This window comes from Ips typographus, linkage group LG2, assembly GCF_016097725.1.
Source record: "Ips typographus isolate SLU linkage group LG2, UJ_Ityp_2.0, whole genome shotgun sequence".
Classification (NCBI taxonomy): domain Eukaryota; kingdom Metazoa; phylum Arthropoda; class Insecta; order Coleoptera; family Curculionidae; genus Ips; species Ips typographus.
The window spans coordinates 11,657,153-11,678,762 of record NC_138423.1 but is presented as its reverse complement, the minus strand read 5'-3'; the positions used below and the strand labels follow the sequence as shown (position 1 = coordinate 11,678,762).

Genomic DNA, 21,610 nt, shown 5'->3' with positions numbered 1-21,610 from the left:
GATAAAATTATACAATTTTAAATGCCCCATTCGAAAATATTTTTTTTAAGTTGATATTGAACTCACTTTTTGGACACTGTAATAGCTATTGTTACGGTTTGGGCCTACTATGCTCGATACTCGATGAAACCGATGCGCCGCAATATCTGGCCGGGCGCGTATTAAAGTAGGCCACAGTTAGGAAGCGCCACACCTGGAAGATTCGAAGCAAATCGCGGAGCGTTTCGCGGTAATTCTAGAACGTGGTTTGTGAATATAAAAGAAGCGGCGTCGACGAGTGGTGGAGTGTAGTAGTGAATTTGGGAACGCGGTAAAGTTTAAATAGCGGAGTAATTGTGGAATTGTAGTAGTGTTTTTAGTAGCTGTGTTAATTGTTGTACGGAGTGTTTTGAAGTGTAAATAAAGTTATTAATCGTTGAGTTAAATTGACTTTGTGTGAACCCACGGGAAAATCGTAACAATTGGTGTCAGAAGTGGGATCAGACGTTAGTGCCACGTGAATTGGAACTAAACTTCGGGTTAGAGACTTGTGTTCAGGACCGGACTAGAGATATTCGGTACAGTGGTGTGTTAAATTTATTTTATGCCAATAACAAGACGTCAAAGTGCAAACATGGAGGCCCAACTTGCAGCTATTATGGAAAAGATTCGAAAACAAAACAAGGAAGAACAGGAAAGGATTCGACAACAAGAAGAAAGAATTCGACAACAAGAAGAAAGGATTCGATAACAAGAAGAAAGATTTCGACAACAAGACAAAGAAGAACAAGAAAAGATTCGAAAACGAAACAAGGAAGAACAAGAAAGGATTCGACAACAAGAAGAAAGAATTCGACAACAAGACAAAGAAGACAGAGAGCGGCATGAAAAGCGTAACGTAGAAATATTGAACGTTCTAGCGGGGACCAAGACAGAAATCCAAGAGTATGTAACCCATAGTCTCAATAAAATTCAGAATGATGTTCGAGAGGACATTAATAGAATTCGGAATGATGTCGAGATAAAGCTACGCGACTTAGAGCGGAAAATTGACAGCAGAGGAGCCAGCTCTACAGTGATCACCCGAAACGGGCTCAACAAGATCAAGCCTCCCACATACGACGGTCAAACTTCATGGGCAACGTACCAACTCCAATTTGATGCCGCTGCAAATGCAAATAGATGGAGTAACGAAGAAAAGGCTGTAGCACTGGTGGTGGCATTACGAGGACCTGCATTGGAGCTGTTACAGACTCTGCCTATCGCCCAACGAAGCAACTATGAAGCATTAGTAGCTGCATTAGAACGTCGTTATGGGGATCAACATAAGAAAGGACTGTATCGAACGCAATTAATGGCAAGACAGCAGAAAACTGGTGAAAATCTAGAAGAGTTTGAAACCGAAATTCGTCGCCTTGTGCATCTGGCTTACCCAGCCGTCCCGGATGAAATCCAAGAAGAACTTGTGGCACAGTATTTTGTAGATGGGATTCGAGATCCGGAGGTAAAGAAATGGCTGAAGATGTTCAAAGGGAGCAACAACAGCGAATTACTGATTCGACCGCTGGAAATTGAAGCTGCGTGCAATGATTTAAAGCCAGAGCCTATTCAAGAGGAAAGAGTACCGCCAGCCGATCATGTTGCTACATTAATAGATGAAATTAAAGCAATGGTAGGCCAATTAGTGCAACAAATGGCAGCATCAGGAAATAGTCAGTCCAGACAGTTAGAACGGTCACGTCCGATCACTAGAGTGGAATGTTATCGATGTGGACGCAAAGGACACTATAGAAGGAATTGCAGACAGCGGTCTTGTTCTCCAAACCCGCAGTGCCGACGAAATCAGGACATTAGAACAAATCACCGGAACTCTTCTGTTAAAAGAAACATTACATGTTATATTTGTGGACGTAAAGGACATTACCAATGGAATTGCAGAAAGCAGTCTCGTTTACCGACCCCGCAGAATTGGCGTAACCAGGAGCAGGAAATGAAGAACCCGGAAGGACATTTACCGCGATATGTAGAGGATCGTCAAGCTTTTGATAGTGATTTAAGGTACCGGAAAGGACAAATTCATAATGGTTGGAGGATTGGTCAAATCACGAAGGTGACAGGTAAAGAGGCTACAAGAAGAATGGAGAGCAGCGTTTCTAAGGAAGACATAATAAAAGGGCAGCGTTCAGACTCTGATTTGGAAGTAATCAGAAGATGGTTGGAGAAGGATTTGAAACCGGATTGGCAACAGATTTCCAGATATGGACCAACAGTAAGGGGTTACTGGTTGCAGTGGAATTCGCTTCGACTGCGAGATGACTTGATTACTCGCAAATGGGAAAGTCCAGACGGAAAACGCTTTGTTTACCAAACAATAGTGCCCAATTCCTGCAAAGAGATCGATTTTACTGGATTAACTTCAGAAAGGACGTTGAGGAATGGTGTAAACGGTGTGACCAGTGTTCGTTACAGAAGGAATCCATCACAATTCGGGAACCTGAGAGAGAGAAGATGACACCAAACAACGACCGTATGAAGATGACACTGGACCACAGACCAACTGGTGGCAATTATAAGGAAGGTGATGCTGTGTGGATGTTTCAACCCAGGAGGAGCAAAGGATTAAGTCAAAGATGGCAACGACACTGGGAGGGACCTTACAATGTGGTAAAAAGGTTAAACGACGTCGCATACAGAGTCCAACGCAGCCCCAAAGGCAAGATGAAAATTGTCCATCTGGACAGACTCAAGAAATACCAGGGATTAGATGAAGCGGATCGGGACGATGAGCTTTAAGAGGGGGGCAGTGTTACGGTTTGGGCCTACTATGCTCGATACTCGATGAAACCGATGCGCCGCAATATCTGACCGGGCGCGTATTAAAGTAGGCCACAGTTAGGAAGCGCCACACCTGGAAGATTCGAAGCAAATCGCGAAGCGTTTCGCGGTAATTCTAGAACGTGGTTTGTGAATATAAAAGAAGCGGCGTCGACGAGTGGTGGAGTGTAGTAGTGAATTTGGGAACGCGGTAAAGTTTAAATAGCGGAGTAATTGTGGAATTGTAGTAGTGTTTTTAGTAGCTGTGTTAATTGTTGTACGGAGTGTTTTGAAGTGTAAATAAAGTTATTAATCGTTGAGTTAAATTGACTTTGTGTGAACCCACGGGAAAATCGTAACACTATTTATGTAACCAGTTATGAAAAGATCGATTTTGTGTAACGAATGAATGTTTGTAGGGCGTTTGACCAAAAAGCGGTAAAAACCATCTTTTAAAGTGATTTAACACAAATATTCACTTTCATAGCACCTTGTATAAACAGTGACAACGACATGTTATGATGGATGTCGCCCATATGTTTCTACGGAAATGCATAAAAACAGGGAGTGATGAAATGAACTTTTCATAACTAGTTACATAAAGTAAAACGTTTTGTCATTCTAATCAGTTTTGAAAAGTGTCACTTTATATGTCAAAATTAGAAAAAATTATTTGCTGTAATTCTCACTCAAACTGTTATAAAAACTGCACCAAAAAGCTAAGATTTTTTGATAGTTGTTCATGACAATAATTGTGTTTTGGTCTGCAAACGCCCATTTTGACAGAAAACGTTAAATATCTCAAAAACATTTTAAGTTAGGTATATTACATTATACATGAAGTAGGCCTGAAATTCAACATAGAGTTGATTAATGTACTAATATACAGGATGTTTTATTTAAAATAAGAACGACACTCAACGTTTTTGGTGGCTACCAAAATTTTCAGATATCCTTTTTAAATTAGACAGACAGTAACTTTATTCGTTAAATTTCGTGAAAATCACGAAAATTATGTTTTTGCAAAGAGCGCCCTGAAAATTACACCAAAAATCCGTTGAGCGGTCAAATGACACTAGTCCACGTGATATTACTGCCCTTTGCAAAACAATGATCATGTGACACGAAACGCGCTTTAATCTAATAAACAGTTGACGGACATCATGTACAAATGTACTCTTTGTGAAGATTTTAGCTAAACTGTAACAAAAAACACTTTAAATAAGTAAAATTCTATCTAATATGCCGTTCTCAAAACAAAAACCTAAAACCTGATGATGATTGTCAAAAACTGAGAAAGGAGGAAAGTGGCACAGTAAAATTTCATTTATTTTTAATTACCTACCTCATTAAATAAATCAAGACCCAGAAGAGTGCGATAAAATAACATCAATCAACAATTGATTAGAAAGTCAGACTGGAATGCTCATCGGTTTGAAAATGTCAATGATGTCACGTGAAAAAGAGTCAAGTGAGAATTGTTAACCTGTTATTTTCAAGAGACCCTTTATTAAAACATAATTTTCGTTATTTTCAATAAACTGTCAATTTAGAAATAGCCCATTTCAAAAATGTAAAAATTTATTATGGCGCCCATAAGAAAAATCAAAGTTGATGATAGTAAGGAAGTAAATTTTTTGTTTTTTCTATACAACACTCTGTATTTTATTAAGGTTGTAGATTTTTTTTCTCATACTAGTAGTTTTTTTAGAACAATTCAAAATTTATCAAAATCTCTGATAAGTGATGGTTCATTGGGTATTTATGCCTGTTCCTCCGACACTTCAAAGTTGATTTTAATTTGAATGTGACAAATCAGATGCAAAATAACACAGTCTCAACTACCCTTAAACCCAACTTACTCAATGTTGAGGAAACGGTCATTAATGACGCATCCAGTAAAATACAATACCAATACAAACGTTCTATTATTTATCAGAAACTCTTCTCTCAAAATGGAACATAATCTCACAATTTCTGTACCTCAGTCATAGATTGAAGAACTTTAAAGGTGTGTTTAACCATAATTAAATTTTTCTTTTCTTCTAGTCTTTCTTTTCTTCTTCTTTAGGTAATCGCCTAAATTTTGCACTTAACAACAATTAAAATAACACAAACACTATCATACAAAAAGATTTATTATCATTTGATTATGTAAAAAAATACAGCTTTACAAAAAAATATTACAATGCGTTGTCAGGATTGTTGATTATTTTGATTTTTCATATTTATAAGTAATTCTACAATACAGAATCGTCCATAAATATTTTTTTTTAAATAACCAACCATCCTTCAGATAAAATAATATGAAAAATGGCAAACTATATCAACATAAAAAATAATACTGATTAAAAAATTCGCAGTCAGCCTTCAACAGAATTATTCAGGTCGAAAAAAATGTCCAAGCGTTTTGAAAGTGCTAAACCAACTAATTTTGGTTATAATTACTACACTATGAGATACACCAATAGTTTTTAAAATGTATCACATTTTTTTGACAAACTGTTGAAATTTAATATTAAAAGTCACATAAATAAATAATAAATAGTACCTATTACATAAGTATCACAAGATATAATACAAATTTTAAATATCGATTGAGGAATTATTAAGCATTTAGTTTTGATTGAAGTTTGAATAATATAGTGCAAAAATTCAGCTTAAATTATAGTTAAGTACATTTACACTGGAATGACATTTTAATATTTCTAAGCTATAAAATGCATTTCGAAGTCTTTCCCTAAAATTTCTGAATTTGTAGAAGACAAATTTTTAATATCGTCAGTGTTCGTGTTTCGTTTGTATCGCAGTGCGAATTAATCTACAATATCGATAGGGAAATAAATAAATAAATACCTAATAAACTAATATATCACAGTCATAACCTTAAAAAAAGTGCTTAAAAAATTAAAATTTACAGAGAACGAACGAGTCAAATCTACATTGGTTTACCATAACCAAATCAACCTTTTTCACCTAAGTCACTAATTTATTAACTGGAGTTTATTTTAGTCCTTGCCTCTACACTCACTCTTCCATGTTTCCGGTGTTTCCGGGTCCATTTCATCAACATTCTCTTGCCAATTCTTAGAAATCTTCTCAGTTTTTTGAAAAATTGTATGTCAAATGATGGGATGCCAGTCGTATCGGTTGCATCAGGAATACACTGCATATTCGGTGCACGTGGTTTCTTGCCATAATTCTGATGAAACGATTCATTGAACTCACAAATTGCCAGTCTTAATCGGTTTTTGGTTGTTCGGTATATATCTCTTCGCTTGTCTAAATCAAGGTCGGTTTTAGTGTTGATTTGGATGTTTTCCAGTTTTTCGAGGTATTGATAGAAGTCTAACATGGCAACGTAGAACTTTCTTTGACTCTGAAATAGAAGTGATATTTGTTAATAATGTTTAATTCAAAATATTATAATATGGTTAGTACTATTTACGTGGTAATATTTCGAAAACTATTTTCAGATTCAAGTAGTCTTGAATTTTGCCAAGTTGACATACTGTTCGCTAGTTACTAGTTTGTTTTCAAATCAACCACAAATACTATTATTAACAACTGTTAATTTCCATCCATATTTTATAGTCTTCTCAGAGTTATTAGAAGAAAGTAATTCAACTACAGTTCACCTTAACAGAATGAACAAAACAATGATGAAACTAGCGGAATGAGGAACCGAGCGGAAAACATTGTAAAATGTAGACTTAAGTTTACTTAAGAAATGTACCCTCTCTAAACACAAAATGTTACACTAAGGTTAAGAATCTAGTTTCGAGGCGATCGGTTCATCAGGAGAATAAAACCTTGAATATTTCTGTGCTTCTTCTCTTCTTCTTCTGAGTTAAGAAACAAAAATCTGATGTTAGGACAAAAGGTATAGAGCTTCTTCTACCACTAAAAATTGTTATTGAATAAATTAAAAGGCCATGGCAAAAGTGAAAAAATATACAAAGTTGATACATTTTTATTAAAACATTCTGTACATTTTCTTATTAATTAATAGATCTTGGTCTTCTGAATCCGAAAAAATACAAGGTGTTTATTATGTACTTACCTATACAAACTTTTTAGGGGTGTACTTTTGTAGGGGTCAACTTAATTTAAAGCAAAAAAGTTCGTATGAACATAAATCCGCAAACGCATCATTTCGGAGATACAGAGTGTCAAAATTTTTTGTTGTATAGACAAATCTGGAAGAAAAAAGCAACTTTGACACCTTATTGTATCTCTGAAATGATGCGTTGGCGGACTTATGTTCATACTATCTTTTTAACTTAAAATTGGTCAAACATTCACCTCTTAAATTTTGTAAAAGTACTTAATAACCACCCTGTATAATATGGACATTTAGTATAACCGTATTCGAGTAAAAACTGCAATGTTATTGTTTTTTAAAATTACTCTTTTGCCAAGAATAAGTCAAAGAGACTGAACGCTATCATCATTTGACGTCATGATGACGTAATTAAACAAAACAGTATGTCAACTGTCAAATTACGTCATTATGATTTTAAACAATGATAACGTTTAGTTTCCTCGATTATTCATGGCAAATGTGTTGAAAAATAATAACAACAAAAATAAGAAAAAAGTATGTGATATTAACACACCTATGGCAAAAATTAAACAAAACGGGATGACGTAATAATTCAATAGAAAAGTAAAAAGACAATTTGTTCTGAATGTCACCTTCGCTTCTTTAATTGTCACATTCAAAACAATTTACCTTTTTATCTTTCTATGACATAATAACGTTTTTGTTTAATTTTTGCAATATACAAATTTCGCTGAGAAATTATTTGAGTGCTTCTCCTTTTAACAACTGATTCCAAGTAAAAAAACGTTCAGCAACATATCGACAGGGTATTCTCCTGAAATTCTCATTTTTCAAAATAAAAAACAAGATAAGAAACCAAAAAAGCAAATACTAAATCAACAAAATAATTTACCAACAAAATTAATATCATTATGTTGTTTTTAAATCCCACTTATTCATTTTCTTTTTAAATTTGTTTATTTTTTTTTTGCATATTGAAAATTTTATACGAGTCATATTTTCTAAACAATTAGAGAAATTTGATGGGTATTCGTAATCGAAGCCATTCATATACCATTTGATTTAACATCTTTAAGAAAATTACCTAAAATTTTAATCCCCCTTTAGTGCTCAACAACTAAAATTGAAATTCTGATTCATCATACAATAGAGTAAATAACTTTCTAACTAATGAACCAATTCGTTTCCGAGATATTTTACTTTTCGTCTAACCAAATTTCCAACGCCCCCTACGCTATGAGAAAATACAAAAAAAAAATTATGAAGAATTTGCACAAGAATTTAATTAAATATTTTACTGAATTTTCTAGTGTAATTACACATTTTTTTATTTACTGTATTAGCTAATATCTTTTTTTGATCGCTTTTATAATTTTTTTCAAAGGTTCTATCTCCAATAGTTACACTGAGCTCTGTTAACGAGACACTCGGTACAATAGTAAATGAACATGTATAGAAAATACTTACAACAAGTTTGTTTTTAGTGTGTCTGTGTAGTCTCAGTATTTTGTTGATTCTAGGACAAGTGCTAGCTGTTTGGTTGTTTTTAAATTCAGGATGCTGCAATAAAATTTGTAACGTTATTAAAACTTGCTTTCCTGTTGGGTTTAACAATAATGACTTACCTTAGGGTATAATTGTCTTAGTTCCTTAAACTTTTTGCCATTAACTATATTTGAAAAATCGTAAAGCTCTCTTTCTGCGGTGCTTCGCATATGGCGTTTTGCAGATGTCGATTCACAGGGATTCTTCCAGATATCAAATTCCTGTGACGGTTCAGACGGTGCTGCTCGAGTCGATCCCAAAGTCAGCAATAGAATGGAAATTATTTTAACGCAGGAAGCTGAAACAGAAAAACGGAACTTAAAATACTGCATTTAAGACCTTAATAATAAATCGTTTATGTACGGTTGAAGGTGGAAAGTACAATTTGTTTATGTAATTAAAACATCAAGCGAATAATTGGTACAACATTCCTGGGCGGAAAAAATAAATGTTTAATTTTCAGAAAGGGGATTCCCAAAGATCTAGGCTTTAACATAATCTGTAATGCATACAGAAGAAGGTCAGATATATCAGTTTTCTGTAAGTTGTAAAATCGCGGTTATATTTATGATTTTCTAGGTGAAAATGTTTATTTGATTTTTGGCAGTTATGAAGGTTTAGTTTAATTTAGAAACCAATAGTAAATTATTTAGTCTCGTTTCACATATAGTAAACTAGATTTACTATATGTACAATTCATTTTTTTTCGATTGATTGATTATAATCAGCTCTTGTGACCTTTGAAATGACTGGAAATAGCCCAGAATTTTCATTTAGGATTCAAAGGTTAGTTTAATAAAATATCTCGGTTATTAAGATAAAATATTTAAAACACTTTGTCAAAAAAAAAATATTGTTCTGCTTAGTACATTTAATAATAACTTTCGTGCATTGTATACATTTGCATATTTGAGGTTTTATTGTCAGTTAGTAAACAATTGGATTTTGATGTTACACTCTCATAGATTGAAGCAAAATTTATTAGAATAGTAACACATAATGAAAAATGCTACCAATAAGACCAAAATAATTTTGCAAAAATTCATTTGTATATTTGTACAGTTACACAGTAGCCCTGCAATTTTTATATAAGAATTAAACTCATCGTCACCAATTTTTTTAAGGTTTTTTGAAGACAAATTAATTTCTTAACCTAACCTAATTTTTTACGAAGTACAGAAAACGTGCAAAATGCGGGAAAATATGCAAACATTACATTACTTTTGGTCACATCGAGGGTAACATTTAATCCTTGGAAATATTAAAATTCCAATATTGTTCTTCAACAGTACAGCTTCATCCACTTTTTATTTATAAACCTTGTGAATACGTGTGACACAAGAAATTGCCCATATGAGCAAAATTTGTATCGATTGAGGCAATTTTGACCGTTTCCTTTTTGACTGTTTTACAAAGAAAGAAACATTTTTAATAAATCTGATACTGCCCTTTGCAAAACCGTGATAAACCTCAAAATATACGTAAATTGGATTAGTAGGTAAATTGTAACCTAATCAAGTAGAGTCAAACTTTATTGACGTAAACTTCTAAATTTAGGACAGTTTTAAAGGAAAACTAAGATAAGCATCAGTAACAAATAAAAAAAAAATAAAATAGCCTCAACATAATTTTGGCCGATTTCATCCCTTTTTGACAGATTTTTTTACTGAAATCTGCCAAATTTAGTTAGTTAATTTCACTTACCTACTTTCTTTATAAAACCCTTTAGACCAAACTCTATTATTGCCTCGTCGTAGTACTGAGGATATTTAACAGCAGTTCACTCGATATCTGTCACAATTTTAAATTTACAATACATTAAATTTTTTTGAGCTAAATTTTGACTGTTGTGTTTTGGTTGTCATGTAAAAACTCTGAATTTTTGAGAGTTATACAGGGAGATTAGATAGCTCATTTGTAGCCTTTTAAATCCTTATTTGGTTGCCGTGTATCGATAGTGAAAATATCAAATAACTGAGTTTTTTAATGTCTGTTAATTTAACACTTCCAAGAAGTTTTCAAATTTTGACACATTATCAAAAATGATTAAAAAACTTAAATTCTTTTGATTCTTAAATGTTTTTAAAAATGTCCTAACTTTAGATCATTTTATGCACAAAAAAATCACTGAGTCTGGAATTTTTTTTCGGAAACTGCAAGGAGTATAAGGCTTAGATTAACTTGATATGGAAATTAGGCTATAATTGAAATTGCTCTTGTCCATCTTTCGATTCTCTAGTTTTCCCAAACAGTCATTAAAGTTCTGTCTAAAAATGTACAAATTTTAGGTTAGGTTAGCTTAAGTTAGCAAAAATACGACCTCGATGTGACCAAAAGAAATGTATTTTATTTTCCTTTAGTGCCTGTTCGACTTTTAATTTATGTTTTGCGAGGCCACTTAGAGATTTTCATTTAATTTCAATAGGTTCCAGAAAATTTACTAGGTTACCATAAAATTCAAACAATTTTATTCTATGGCGCAGTTTTCAAAATCTTAAATCATACAAACACTTTCTAGCTTACTATTTGTTATTGCTATTTAAGTAAAATGTGTCTAAAACATTATTATACAGAATAAATTTTTCAGATGAAATCAATTGTTCGTTAAAACATGGTTAGTGACTCACTTAGTATATTTAAAGACATACTTTACTTTAAAGAAAAAATTTTATTATACGAGGTGTAAAAAAATAGTGTCTTATGTTTCTCTAACTAATAAAATGTTTCACATAAAATAAAAAAAAAATCGGCATTAAACTACTAAATTGCTATGGCTAATACAAAAATTTAACTTAACCAATTAGTGTAGTATGTGTAATATTTTACACTCATAATGCTAGTATACCACATTTTAATGAAAATAATAAGATAAAGTGAGGTCAAATGCGTGACAATTTTTAATAAACAGTTTCTGCTGAGGCTTACTTTTCACTGGAGTAGTGTTGAAATGCCCACACAAGTGCAAATAATGCAAACGATCATAATGAACAAACTTAATTAAGAGTATACCTGAAGGCAGAGAATAGTTTATTAGGACGTCATAAAACTGTTGGTAACACTGATTTTTGTTATTATTAACAATTAATCAATGTCAAACGTAAATTGCAAGTGCAAAGGGGACGGAACAACGACAAAACAAAAATGAATTGGCAGTTTTCAAACCAGAAAAATTACCAGTTTGATTAATCATGCTTTGTACAAAAATTGCAATTCTGTTTCACCATTATTTGTTTATGATAAGATGGTTAATCTGTTTAGATAACTTCAACACTTATTTTAAACAAAGCCTAGATTCTTTTTGTTGTATAATGCAGAAAAATCTAGTAAAAAAATTGTTTGAATGCAAAATATCAATCAACTTTTTATTACAGTCGTTAAGAAAATCCATTCTCATCATCAATAAAAATATTAACTGCTAGTAAAAACTCGAAATTTATTTACTTATTTTTTTTTTTTTTTAAAAAAGCAGCGAAAACTTACCCATTATTTTAAAATCCCAATAGAAAGGAAATCCAAAAAAATTTGCACATAATTCAAAAAGAAACAAACATTGTCCAATTAGAATGGTACCATCACAATGAAAATTGAATTATCCTGTCAGTGTCCGGAATCATTACCACCAAGAGATTTTTCTCTCGCTGCGCACCTTTCGCACACGATGATGACTAAGTACTATTCATAGTACTACCGGTCGCGAATTTGTCTAAAACCCGACTGATTCCAAGTCGTACCTGTGTCAAGTCAAGGGAGGCTGAGGCTATCTCAGTAGTACCACGGTATTGTGCCCAGCCCCCGAAAGCGGGGAGTTGCTATTCACTTGTTTCAGGACGTTTCGGTGTTCGTTTTGCGCATCGTTTCTTTTGTTATCGAGTGGCAATTGTTTTCGGTTGGCCGACAGTACCTGCTGATATTCTTTCGGTTATGTGGGTGGTGTTACAAGAGGGTGGGTGGGGGCTGGGGGTGTGTAAGATGTGGTAAGGGAGGCTGCAGAAAGAGGGCGCTCGAATTCATTCTATGAATGAAATCATTCTGTTTCTTTGGAATTAATTTTTGGTACCCAGAAATGAAGGTAGAATTGCTGGTAAAAGTGGTACCCAAATTGTTGGTTTCCTCAGTGTAGGCTTTTTCAAAGATAATTGTTAATATATTTTTTAGCCTGTAAAACCTCACTATACTAATATACATAACAGTACAAGCTGCAAATTTTTTAGCTTTCTTGCAAAATTGACATTATGTGAGTTGGACCATTGACATACATATAGAATGACAATAGATTAACTGTGTATTCTACAAGAAAAAATAATGCAACAAAATCTTCGTATAATTATTGCCTATGAAAGCTTTAGTAACTAGGCTATTAGTTGTTAAATAAAATTTGAGACAACCTGTATTGTAATCTCCCTTTATGACATTTTTGTTCAATTATTTAACAATAAGAAAATTTGTCCAAGTTTTCAAGGCAAAAGTATTCAAAATGTGACAGAAACCTGCCATTGTTACCTTTTTTTGTCACATTCTGACAGTTCATCTGCTTCCTGCTTTCAAAAATTAGGACCCAGGGCGTTTATAAAGCTACTATGGAAAAATTTAAAGTCAATTTGAATGACGTAACAATGGACTAGAAAGGTAAATGTTCAGAATGTGAAGTAAATTGACAAACGTTACATTCAAAACGTTTAGCTTTCTATTAGATTGTTACGCGTCATTCTTTTTGGCTTTCGATTTTGTCGTATAGTTCTAGTTCTGATTGTGTATATGGTTAACGTGTTTTACACTAATTTTAGGACACTCTGAGAGCCCGTTGTTCTAAACCTTTAGGTCGGTAATATTGATTTTCATAGATACAATATTGGGTGTTCAAAATGGTGTACATGAGAATCAATCTGGATAAAGCATACTCGTATTTTAAATCCTTACTTTTTTTATAGGTAAAATAAAAAAGGGACATATTTGAAAAGCTGCCATATTTTACCTACTGCAAAGCCTGCTGTTACGAAAAAGTATAGTGATTCTAATAACATATTTAGTTAAAACACCCAAAACACATGATTTTATGATAAGTGTTTGAGTCTAAAGATGGCCTACGAGATTTCCTGATTTAGTTCCCGTTGACTTTTTGAGGTTCTAGCAAATAGAAAACAAATTTGCTCTACCAGAGGGTCGTAGGGTAATAAATTGCAGAATGTCTTTATGGCTAAATTTGTATTCTTCTATATTTTTTTTAAACGGTCTTTTGCAAGAAATACTTAAAAAATCACTCCTTTTTATTGTAATTTTGGTGTAGATTAATACCTCAAAACTATTTGAAAATGCAGTTTTAACTAAAAAAAAGTAATGGTAATGTAATGGTAGGTGTGGATGGTGACAGATGTACTGCGACCTGATTAAATCTATTGTACCCCATCTTCTTCTGCTAACTCAAGGTTTCCTTGTTCATAGCAGCCCCTCAAGATTTAGTTCCTTTAGGAATTTCAGGATCTTGAGTGGGTCTGTTCGAGGTATTTCTTCCACAGCCAGCTGGTGTAATCCCAGTGTGTTTAATGTTCTGTGGCGTACAGCATAACACTCTACTGTCCTCTTCTAGGCCTAGCGTCCTTAGGTGTTCTCTGAGTCGACAATGACCTGTTAGAAACCCCGTTAATGTCTTGAGACTATTTCTGCTTAGGTTAATCAGTGTCTTCGATCTTGCTCGGTTAAAATTGCCGATGAGATCTTTGGCCTGCCTCAGTCCTGGAAGTCTTTGCCTGTGCGTTGCTCTTAGTTCTTCTTCAGCTTTATTAAGTACTTCCTGGACATGAACATACTTTTCCAATGCCACAGAATGGTTCTGGCCCGATCAGTGGCGCTGATGCTCCTTTTCGTGCCAGAGTATCTTTCTTGTTCGTTACCCTCTACTACTCCGACGTGCCCCGGAACCCAGAGGAGGGTTACCTTGTTGTTCCTTCCTAGATCATTGAGCTTTCCTAGGAACTCCAGAACCATCATCGAGTTGATGTTAGATAGCTCAACGCTTTGATGGCTGCTTGGCTATCGGAAAGGATCAAATAAATTCGGAAAAAAGTAAATAAATTTAGAGATTTCAAGAACCTGTTAGGAATTACTATAAAAACATTTTATAAGTTAAATTAGCATTTTCCAGTAGTGTGCAATATGTTCAACTGAGTTTTTACAAAATTGTAGCTTTCCACACACGTTTTACAGGCGCAGGAATATTTTTCGTTATCTGTTTCTCATACATTTTAAAAACTCACCTAGTACAATTTAAATATGTACACGTTAACGTGTTACGTGTGTCACCAAATTTGAGACAACCTGTATAGCAGCTGAACTCTAAAACAAATTGTATATTCAGTAAAATTAATTTAAAAAAATAAAATATAAATTTTGCCTTGTGTCTCTTTTAGTTTTGTTTATCACAAGCCTAGCCAATTTAGCCAAGAAGGCTTAGTTATCCAAAAATAATAATTAAAATAATAGAACCAATAGTTTCTAATACAGATGGATGAAGGTACACGTGCAGAAACAGGTGTCAGTGTCATGTTTTTTCCTTTCTCTGCTTGAATTTTTGACTCTTTTCTTCCCTTTCTAAAATGTTCACATTTAATTCTACAGTCTTTGGTGACAGTTCGATGACAAACCAGGCTACATGTCACAAAGACAGTTTTTAATTACAAACTGTCAAAATTACAAAATGTCTGATATTAATGGAGGTCCAAACTGCTTTGACAGTTCATAAAACGCGTTTGGACAGTTGACACTTAAATGACAGTTTTTGGAATAGGTACGGTATTTTTCTTTTCTAAAGCATTTCTTTACTGCTTTTCTACATAGTAAATACTATTTGATAGCTATGTAAAGGCATCGTTTACTATACAGAGTATCCGAAATTGTCTTGTGAGACTGGCTACTTAGGAAGATGCTCATTTTTATGTGTAACACGCAATTCCGAATAGATTATCAGACATACGAAAAGAAACAGAAAAATAATTTTTTCTTGAGTATTTAAGAGCCGATTGAAAACATTAATCGCATTTTTGAGACACCCTGCAAGTTTTTGTTATATTTTTGTGTAGAATAGTCTATTAATCACTGATATTTCAATCTAGCAGAATTAGGGTATTCTTAAATTTTTCTTTTTAGAGAATTTAGTCTTTTTTATTATTTTATTTTATTTTTTTATTACCTCGGTTTATACACAATTAGATAGAATTAAAATTTTTATAATTAATGATGATTTTTGATTTCCACAAGCAATCGAAACTTTTGACGAAAATTCACAGGAACTTCAAAGACACATAATTTGTATTTATCATAGAATCTAACGGTATAGATGTAGCATTGAAAAAAGATAATGAATTTGGTTCTTAAAAACTTGTCATAATAACATAGATTGTATTTTAGTCATTGTAGTCTCTTTTAATCCCTTACATTCCCAAAATTGTTCTTAATTTTAAAAACCAATTAATTTGCTGTTTTAATGTTACAAGAAATAAAATCTAAACAGTGGGTTATTGCTCCCAATTCGTCTGAGGTAGTCTAAGTTATGTCATCATAGTAAATAATACACCAAGATATAGTTCAACGAATGGGTCAACGCCTGCAATATTTAATTGCTACACGAAAAGATCTGATTATTGACGTGTCAATATTTCCGTTTTATTGCTAAAGCATTGTCGTACTTTGGCACTGAAATAAACCAGCTGAGTACTTCTAATATAACCTTGACCGCATCCAAATCGTTCATTTATGTGAGTGAAAACACACGAGATTTGAACTCACGTGTACGGTTTTATCATTATCTTATCGGTGATTCATCCAAATTAGTAATTTTGTGTAAAATATCATAATACAGGGCAATGATCTGCTTTTCCCAGTGTCAAATGAAAGTGCCGAAAATAATTGTATCTAAATAATACAATAACGTTTATGATTTCTCTACATTTTCCGGATTTGTGAAGGCTTGTCAAGGAAAGGTCACATACGTGCTATATCCTGTTTTAAAATGGTTCATATGTATGCAGAGAACACGTTACAACATGTAGGTAGTTCCCTGGTATATATTTGCTTTTCGTTTATTAGCGTTACCGCAAATTTTTCAATGTATTGCAAAATATTAGCAAACCATAAAACTATGATAAAAACTAAAGCCACCAGACTATAAATAGCGGAAACGAATTCCAATGGACTTGACCTAGGTTATGGTTTCATGATCGTCTGTACAGATCAATGCTAAGGTCAAGTACTTTAGCGCTTGAACTTTTAATGAAGTTTGTTACACAAACCATTAAATTTAAACCAGTTGTTTCACAGATTTTCAATACAATATTGACATTATCAGTATTAACTCGGTAATCTGTAAAGATTAAGTGAAATAATTCACACCTAATTTAGTGTAATGTTCTGTAAATAGGTTCAAACAAGTTACATAGTTGACTTTGTTTTAATTTGATTGTCTATCAATATCAAATCACTTTAATCGGAGATAAGATTGAAAAACCTGAAAAGAGTCATAATTTGCTAAGGATTGTTTGATAATATGACCAATAATACAATAACAAGAGGGAATAATCGAACTTATTTTTAGGTAACTCGAGTATTTTGAGTGTTCAGGACGATTCAAATACCTACACCAATTTGCAGGGCTTGAAAACCTTATTTTCTGACCACTTGTATTTCCTGATAATGACTGAGTTGACTACAGTGGACTCAATTTGATAGTTACCAGTCCTTAATTCGGATATTTTGACGATTACAGGGTGATTTAAACACACCAATTTGTAGCTGGTTAATGCTATTTTTGACCAACCAATATAGTGCTTACAGTGAAAATGTCACATAACTGAGTTATTTATTGATAAATCTGAGTTGACTGTAGCTAAGTCTGAATTTGACAGTTACTAATTTAACAGTACGTAATCCTATTATTTTTATGGTTACAAATAATTCATATCTAATTTAGTGTAATGTTCTGTAAACAGGTTCAAACAAGTTACATAGTTGACTTGGTTTTAATTTGATTGTCTATCAATATCAAATCACTTTAATCGGAGATAAGATTGAGAAACCTGAAAAAACATTCTGAGTCACAATTTGTTAAGGATTATTTGATATTATGACCAATAATTCTAACAATAGGGAATAAGGGAATAAGGGAATAAGGGAATAACCGAACTAATTTTTAGGGTATTCGAGTATTTTGACTCTTCAGGACGATTCAAATACACCAATTTGTAGGGCTTGAAAACCTTTTCTGACCATTTACATTGCCTGATAAAGACTGAGTCTGAATTTGACAGTTCCCAGTCCTTAACTCGGTTATTTTGACGTTAACAGTAATAAAGATAATGTCAAATAATTGAACTATTTACTGATAAAGACCGAGTTTTATGCAATAAAGTCTGAATTTGACTGAAGTATATCAATTGGTAGCCCGTGAAAACCTTTTTCTAGGGTAGATAGGACAACTGCACATCGAGTCCTTTAGGAGATGTCGAAGACAAAACCAAAATTTTCCAAATTAGTTTTGTATATAAGATAACTGAAACTAAGTGACACTTTGACATCAGATTTAATATCCAACGTTTCGTTTTGTAGTTACTATTATCAACTTTTAATTTTCTTATGGGCGCAATGCCAAAATCTTTTTCTTTGATTTATGATAATGCTACGTTGTAGAGAAGGAAGAGTGGCACGGTAGAATGTCATTTATTTTGAGTTATCTAATCAAGTAAATCAGGAAAAACTCAGAAGAGTGCAGTAAAATAATGTAAATCGAACGGACTCCGTGACGTCATTTGACAGTGTCACATTCTAATCGTTTTGAAAATAACAATGTCACGTAAATAATTGTCAACTGACTTAACAGAGAATAATTGAGCAGTTATTTTTAAGGAATTCTTTATGAAAGAAACCTAATTTTTGTTATTTTTACTAAACTTCTAATATGAACCATTCCAAAAATCCATTTTTGCACGTACGACTTGCAATTATAGGATAAAATTGCACCAAATAAAAACAGTATTGGTAAATATTTTTTTTAGTCTCCCTTACGCCTTCCTAATAAAATAAGTTCTTCTAAATATCATCCACAACCAGCGAAAGTAATCATTCCTTACTAGCAATCTAATATAAACAGACCTGGATCGCTTGTGTTATGTGTAACTATATTTTATTAATAACAACTTTATTTTCCATAGTTATTAACCGAAACCTTGACTAAATAATACAGCATGTAAAGTGGAAAACCCTGTAGCAGCAAAAAACTGATATACTCAGAAAACTAGCATTTTATATAAAAAGTACCTTTACCGTGTGTGTAATAATCAAGTAAAGGCATCGGTCTTACAAATAATGAATAATTGATTAAGTAATTTGGCAGCATTTAATTCGCCTTATCATGACTTTCCCAATGCTTATTATGTATCCGTAAAAGCGCGTAATAAATTTAATGGTCCCTGAAATACGAGAATAATAGTATTTCTCCCACACGTTTAAGTAGGTGAATGAATGAGATTGATTTGAGAAATCTTGGGAAACAGTATTACTCATAATGGTTATGAATGCGTTTTGAAGATCCGCATTGTTATTTCCGCTATTTTTTTTGGATGCTTTAACACCAGCTAAGGTGACGAAATTTCATTGTCGAGATAAGCCGGGCATGAGTAATGGTGTGTGTACGTTGAACTTTATCCCATATAGGGTGTTGAATTAAATTTGGTAAAAATGTTCAGTTTTTTATCAAAAAAAAAATTTTAAAAATCAAAAGGACTTACCTGTTGCTTTAAGCGATTTTAACCCCAAAAATACTCCAGCCATGTGATGTCTACACAATAAATAAATTAACTAGACACTAAATACACGAGAAAGTCACTGAAGTAAACGTAGTCGAATGTTCAGAGGTCGTGATTCATTCAAAAATCCGCGCGGTGTTTCGTTCGTGCGGCTCGTCGAGTATCGTTTATCGTTTGTCTCGTATGTCGTTTCTGAAATTATCCTAAGTATCGGCTTCATTATATAGATCACCCCACCACCTTTGCGAAATTAGACGTCATAATCTATCCTGAAAGTTCGGAAATTCGGGATCTACGTGACGTCATTGGTATTGAAACAATGGGTCGCTGAATTACATCGTGATGATGCGATTCACTTGTGTTTGGGTGGTTTTGGTACTTTACATGGTTATCGAAGCGCGAATTCATCCAGATTTAGCTCAATTGATGATTTATCTTTACTACTTTAATTGATAAATAATATCTATTTAATTGGACTAGTGTTATTGTTGTGGAAAACAGTCACTAATCAGTAGTAACTAAATGACACTGATTTAATAACCTTAAAAAAAGATGTACTCGCCACCTATTGTTTTTAAACAACTACATAAGGTACAGGGTGCGGCAGGGAAACTTGCTGATTTGAAAAGTCAATAAAAAAATAGCTATTTATGTAACCAGTTACGAAAAGATCGATTTTGTGTAACGAATGAATGTTTGTAGGGCGAGCGCAGCGAGGTCCTACAATTTGAATGAGTTACACAATAAGACATTTTCGAAACGTTGCATACATAATTTTTTCTAATTTTGACCAAAAAGCGGTAAAAATCATCTTTTAAAGTGATTTAACACAAATATTCACTTTCATAGCACCTTGTATAAACTGTGACAACGACATGTTATGATGGATGTCGCCCATATGTTTCTACGGAAATGCATAAAAACAGGAGGCATTTACGAATATTCTACCGGTAGATACCTGTTTAACCTAGAGCGTTCGAAAATTGTTTTTGGTAACTACTATTGCCGTTCTGAAATTGTACCCATATACCGAATATATGTACCCGGTTTATGATTTATGGATCGAGAAGTTCTGTCGGTAAATTAAGAAAAAAGTGACTTTTGACAGGTTTTCCATTAAAATTTAGAATCATAGCATAAAAAATTAGTTTATGTTTGACGGTTTGTCGGTTTGTTCTTCAGTTTAGCTACCTTATGAGATTGACCTGTTAAATTAAAATGGATATTGGAATATGTTCTGTTTGCGAGATGGAGGGAGAGTATGCCGATATTATAAAACATTTCAACAATGAATATCAAAGACATATGAGGAATAGGAATACCAATCGCGTTCTAAAATTCATTCAACCGTAATGAACCAGATCCTTAAAAGTTACACCGATTGTGGTAAACGGTGGAATTAGCAGGTATAATTTTCGTAAATGCCTAGGGAGTGATGAAATGAACTTTTCATAACTAGTTACATAAAGTAAAACGTTTTGTCACTCTAATCAGTTTTGAAAAGTGTCACTTTATATGCCAAAATTAGAAAAAAGTTTTTTAAATATCGATTTAATTCTTTTTTTAGTTTAACGTACACATCCTGAATTTTTGTTTCAAGTAGTTTTGAAAATGACATCGGACAAATGACGGCTCTCACTAACGATACACTGATCCATGACCATCCGCTTTTTGAAGCTTCACTCCTTCCAGCATTCGAGCATTATTTTATTGACCTTTCAAATCAGCAAGTTTCCCTGCCGCACCCTGTATGTTTTTAAAATCCAAATTTTTTCCAGAATCTAAAAACAATAATCGTTCTACAAATCCCTCATATTCGATGAGAAATAATATGTTCTTACTATAAATGGTACTATTTTAAATATAAATTATGATATATGAAAATTATTTGAAATCGATAAGAGTATTCAAAAATACAGTAATATACATGGGTAGCAAGTTGGTATCTAATTCCGGTAAAACCGAAAATGTCAAAACGTTAAAAATAAATTAGTTGAATTGGATTGGAATTTTCTAAACTTGGCCATTGGTAATTTTTTTTTTGTCCAGACATTTTTTAGTATGCAAATCCGAATTTTCGTATAGAAAAACCAATTGTGGTTAGAAACGACCTAAAACTACATGTCGAGTAATATACAGAGTGTTTCATTTACAGTGAACCAGTCGTACCTACTTCTGGTAGAACAGGAAAAGCCACTTTCTTCGGAACGCTTTAGTTAATGACGCTTTTTCACCTTGGTAGGCTAATTATTGTGTTAAAATCTAAAGAACCGCTCTGTATTAGTAGACAAAGTTTACAAATTGTACCTTAATATTAAGTATGTACTTGTACACAGTTTAACGGGTAAATCTTTGACCGATTTTAAGCAAAAAACGTATAAACCACAATATAAGACCGCAAACTCATTATTTCGAA

The 21,610-nt window shown here is 33.1% G+C and overlaps 1 protein-coding gene and 1 long non-coding RNA gene across 3 annotated transcripts in view; both read right to left on the bottom strand.

Moving 5' to 3' along the window:
* Positions 1 to 21,610, bottom strand: part of LOC145725166 (uncharacterized) — a 245,324-nt gene that overhangs the window by 172,563 nt on the left and 51,151 nt on the right. The window lies entirely within an intron of this gene.
* LOC145725017 (uncharacterized) lies at positions 4,914 to 19,400 on the bottom strand. Of its 2 annotated transcripts, none has more exons than XM_081973533.1 (4): positions 19,177 to 19,400; positions 8,485 to 8,702; positions 8,327 to 8,419; positions 4,914 to 6,172 (listed from the first exon to the last, which is right to left on the bottom strand). In XM_081973533.1, the coding sequence occupies exons 1-4, from the start codon at positions 19,217 to 19,219 to the stop codon at positions 5,786 to 5,788; spliced, it is 741 nt and encodes a 246-aa protein (XP_081829659.1). In that variant the 5' UTR covers positions 19,220 to 19,400; the 3' UTR covers positions 4,914 to 5,785. The 2 variants fall into 2 exon arrangements, with proteins under 2 accessions (XP_081829659.1, XP_081829660.1); XM_081973534.1 differs by lacking the exon at positions 19,177 to 19,400 and adding an exon at positions 11,885 to 12,137.

Coding starts and splice junctions, on each gene's coding strand:
- LOC145725017 (XM_081973533.1), bottom strand. CDS start 19,219: ATGGCTGGAGTATTTTTGGGGTTAAAATCGCTTAAAGCAACAG. Junction 8,703..19,176: donor AAAATCGCTTAAAGCAACAG/GTAAGTCCTTTT, acceptor TTTCTGTTTCAG/CTTCCTGCGTTAAAATAATT. Junction 6,173..8,326: donor ACACTAAAAACAAACTTGTT/GTAAGTATTTTC, acceptor CTTCTATTTCAG/AGTCAAAGAAAGTTCTACGT.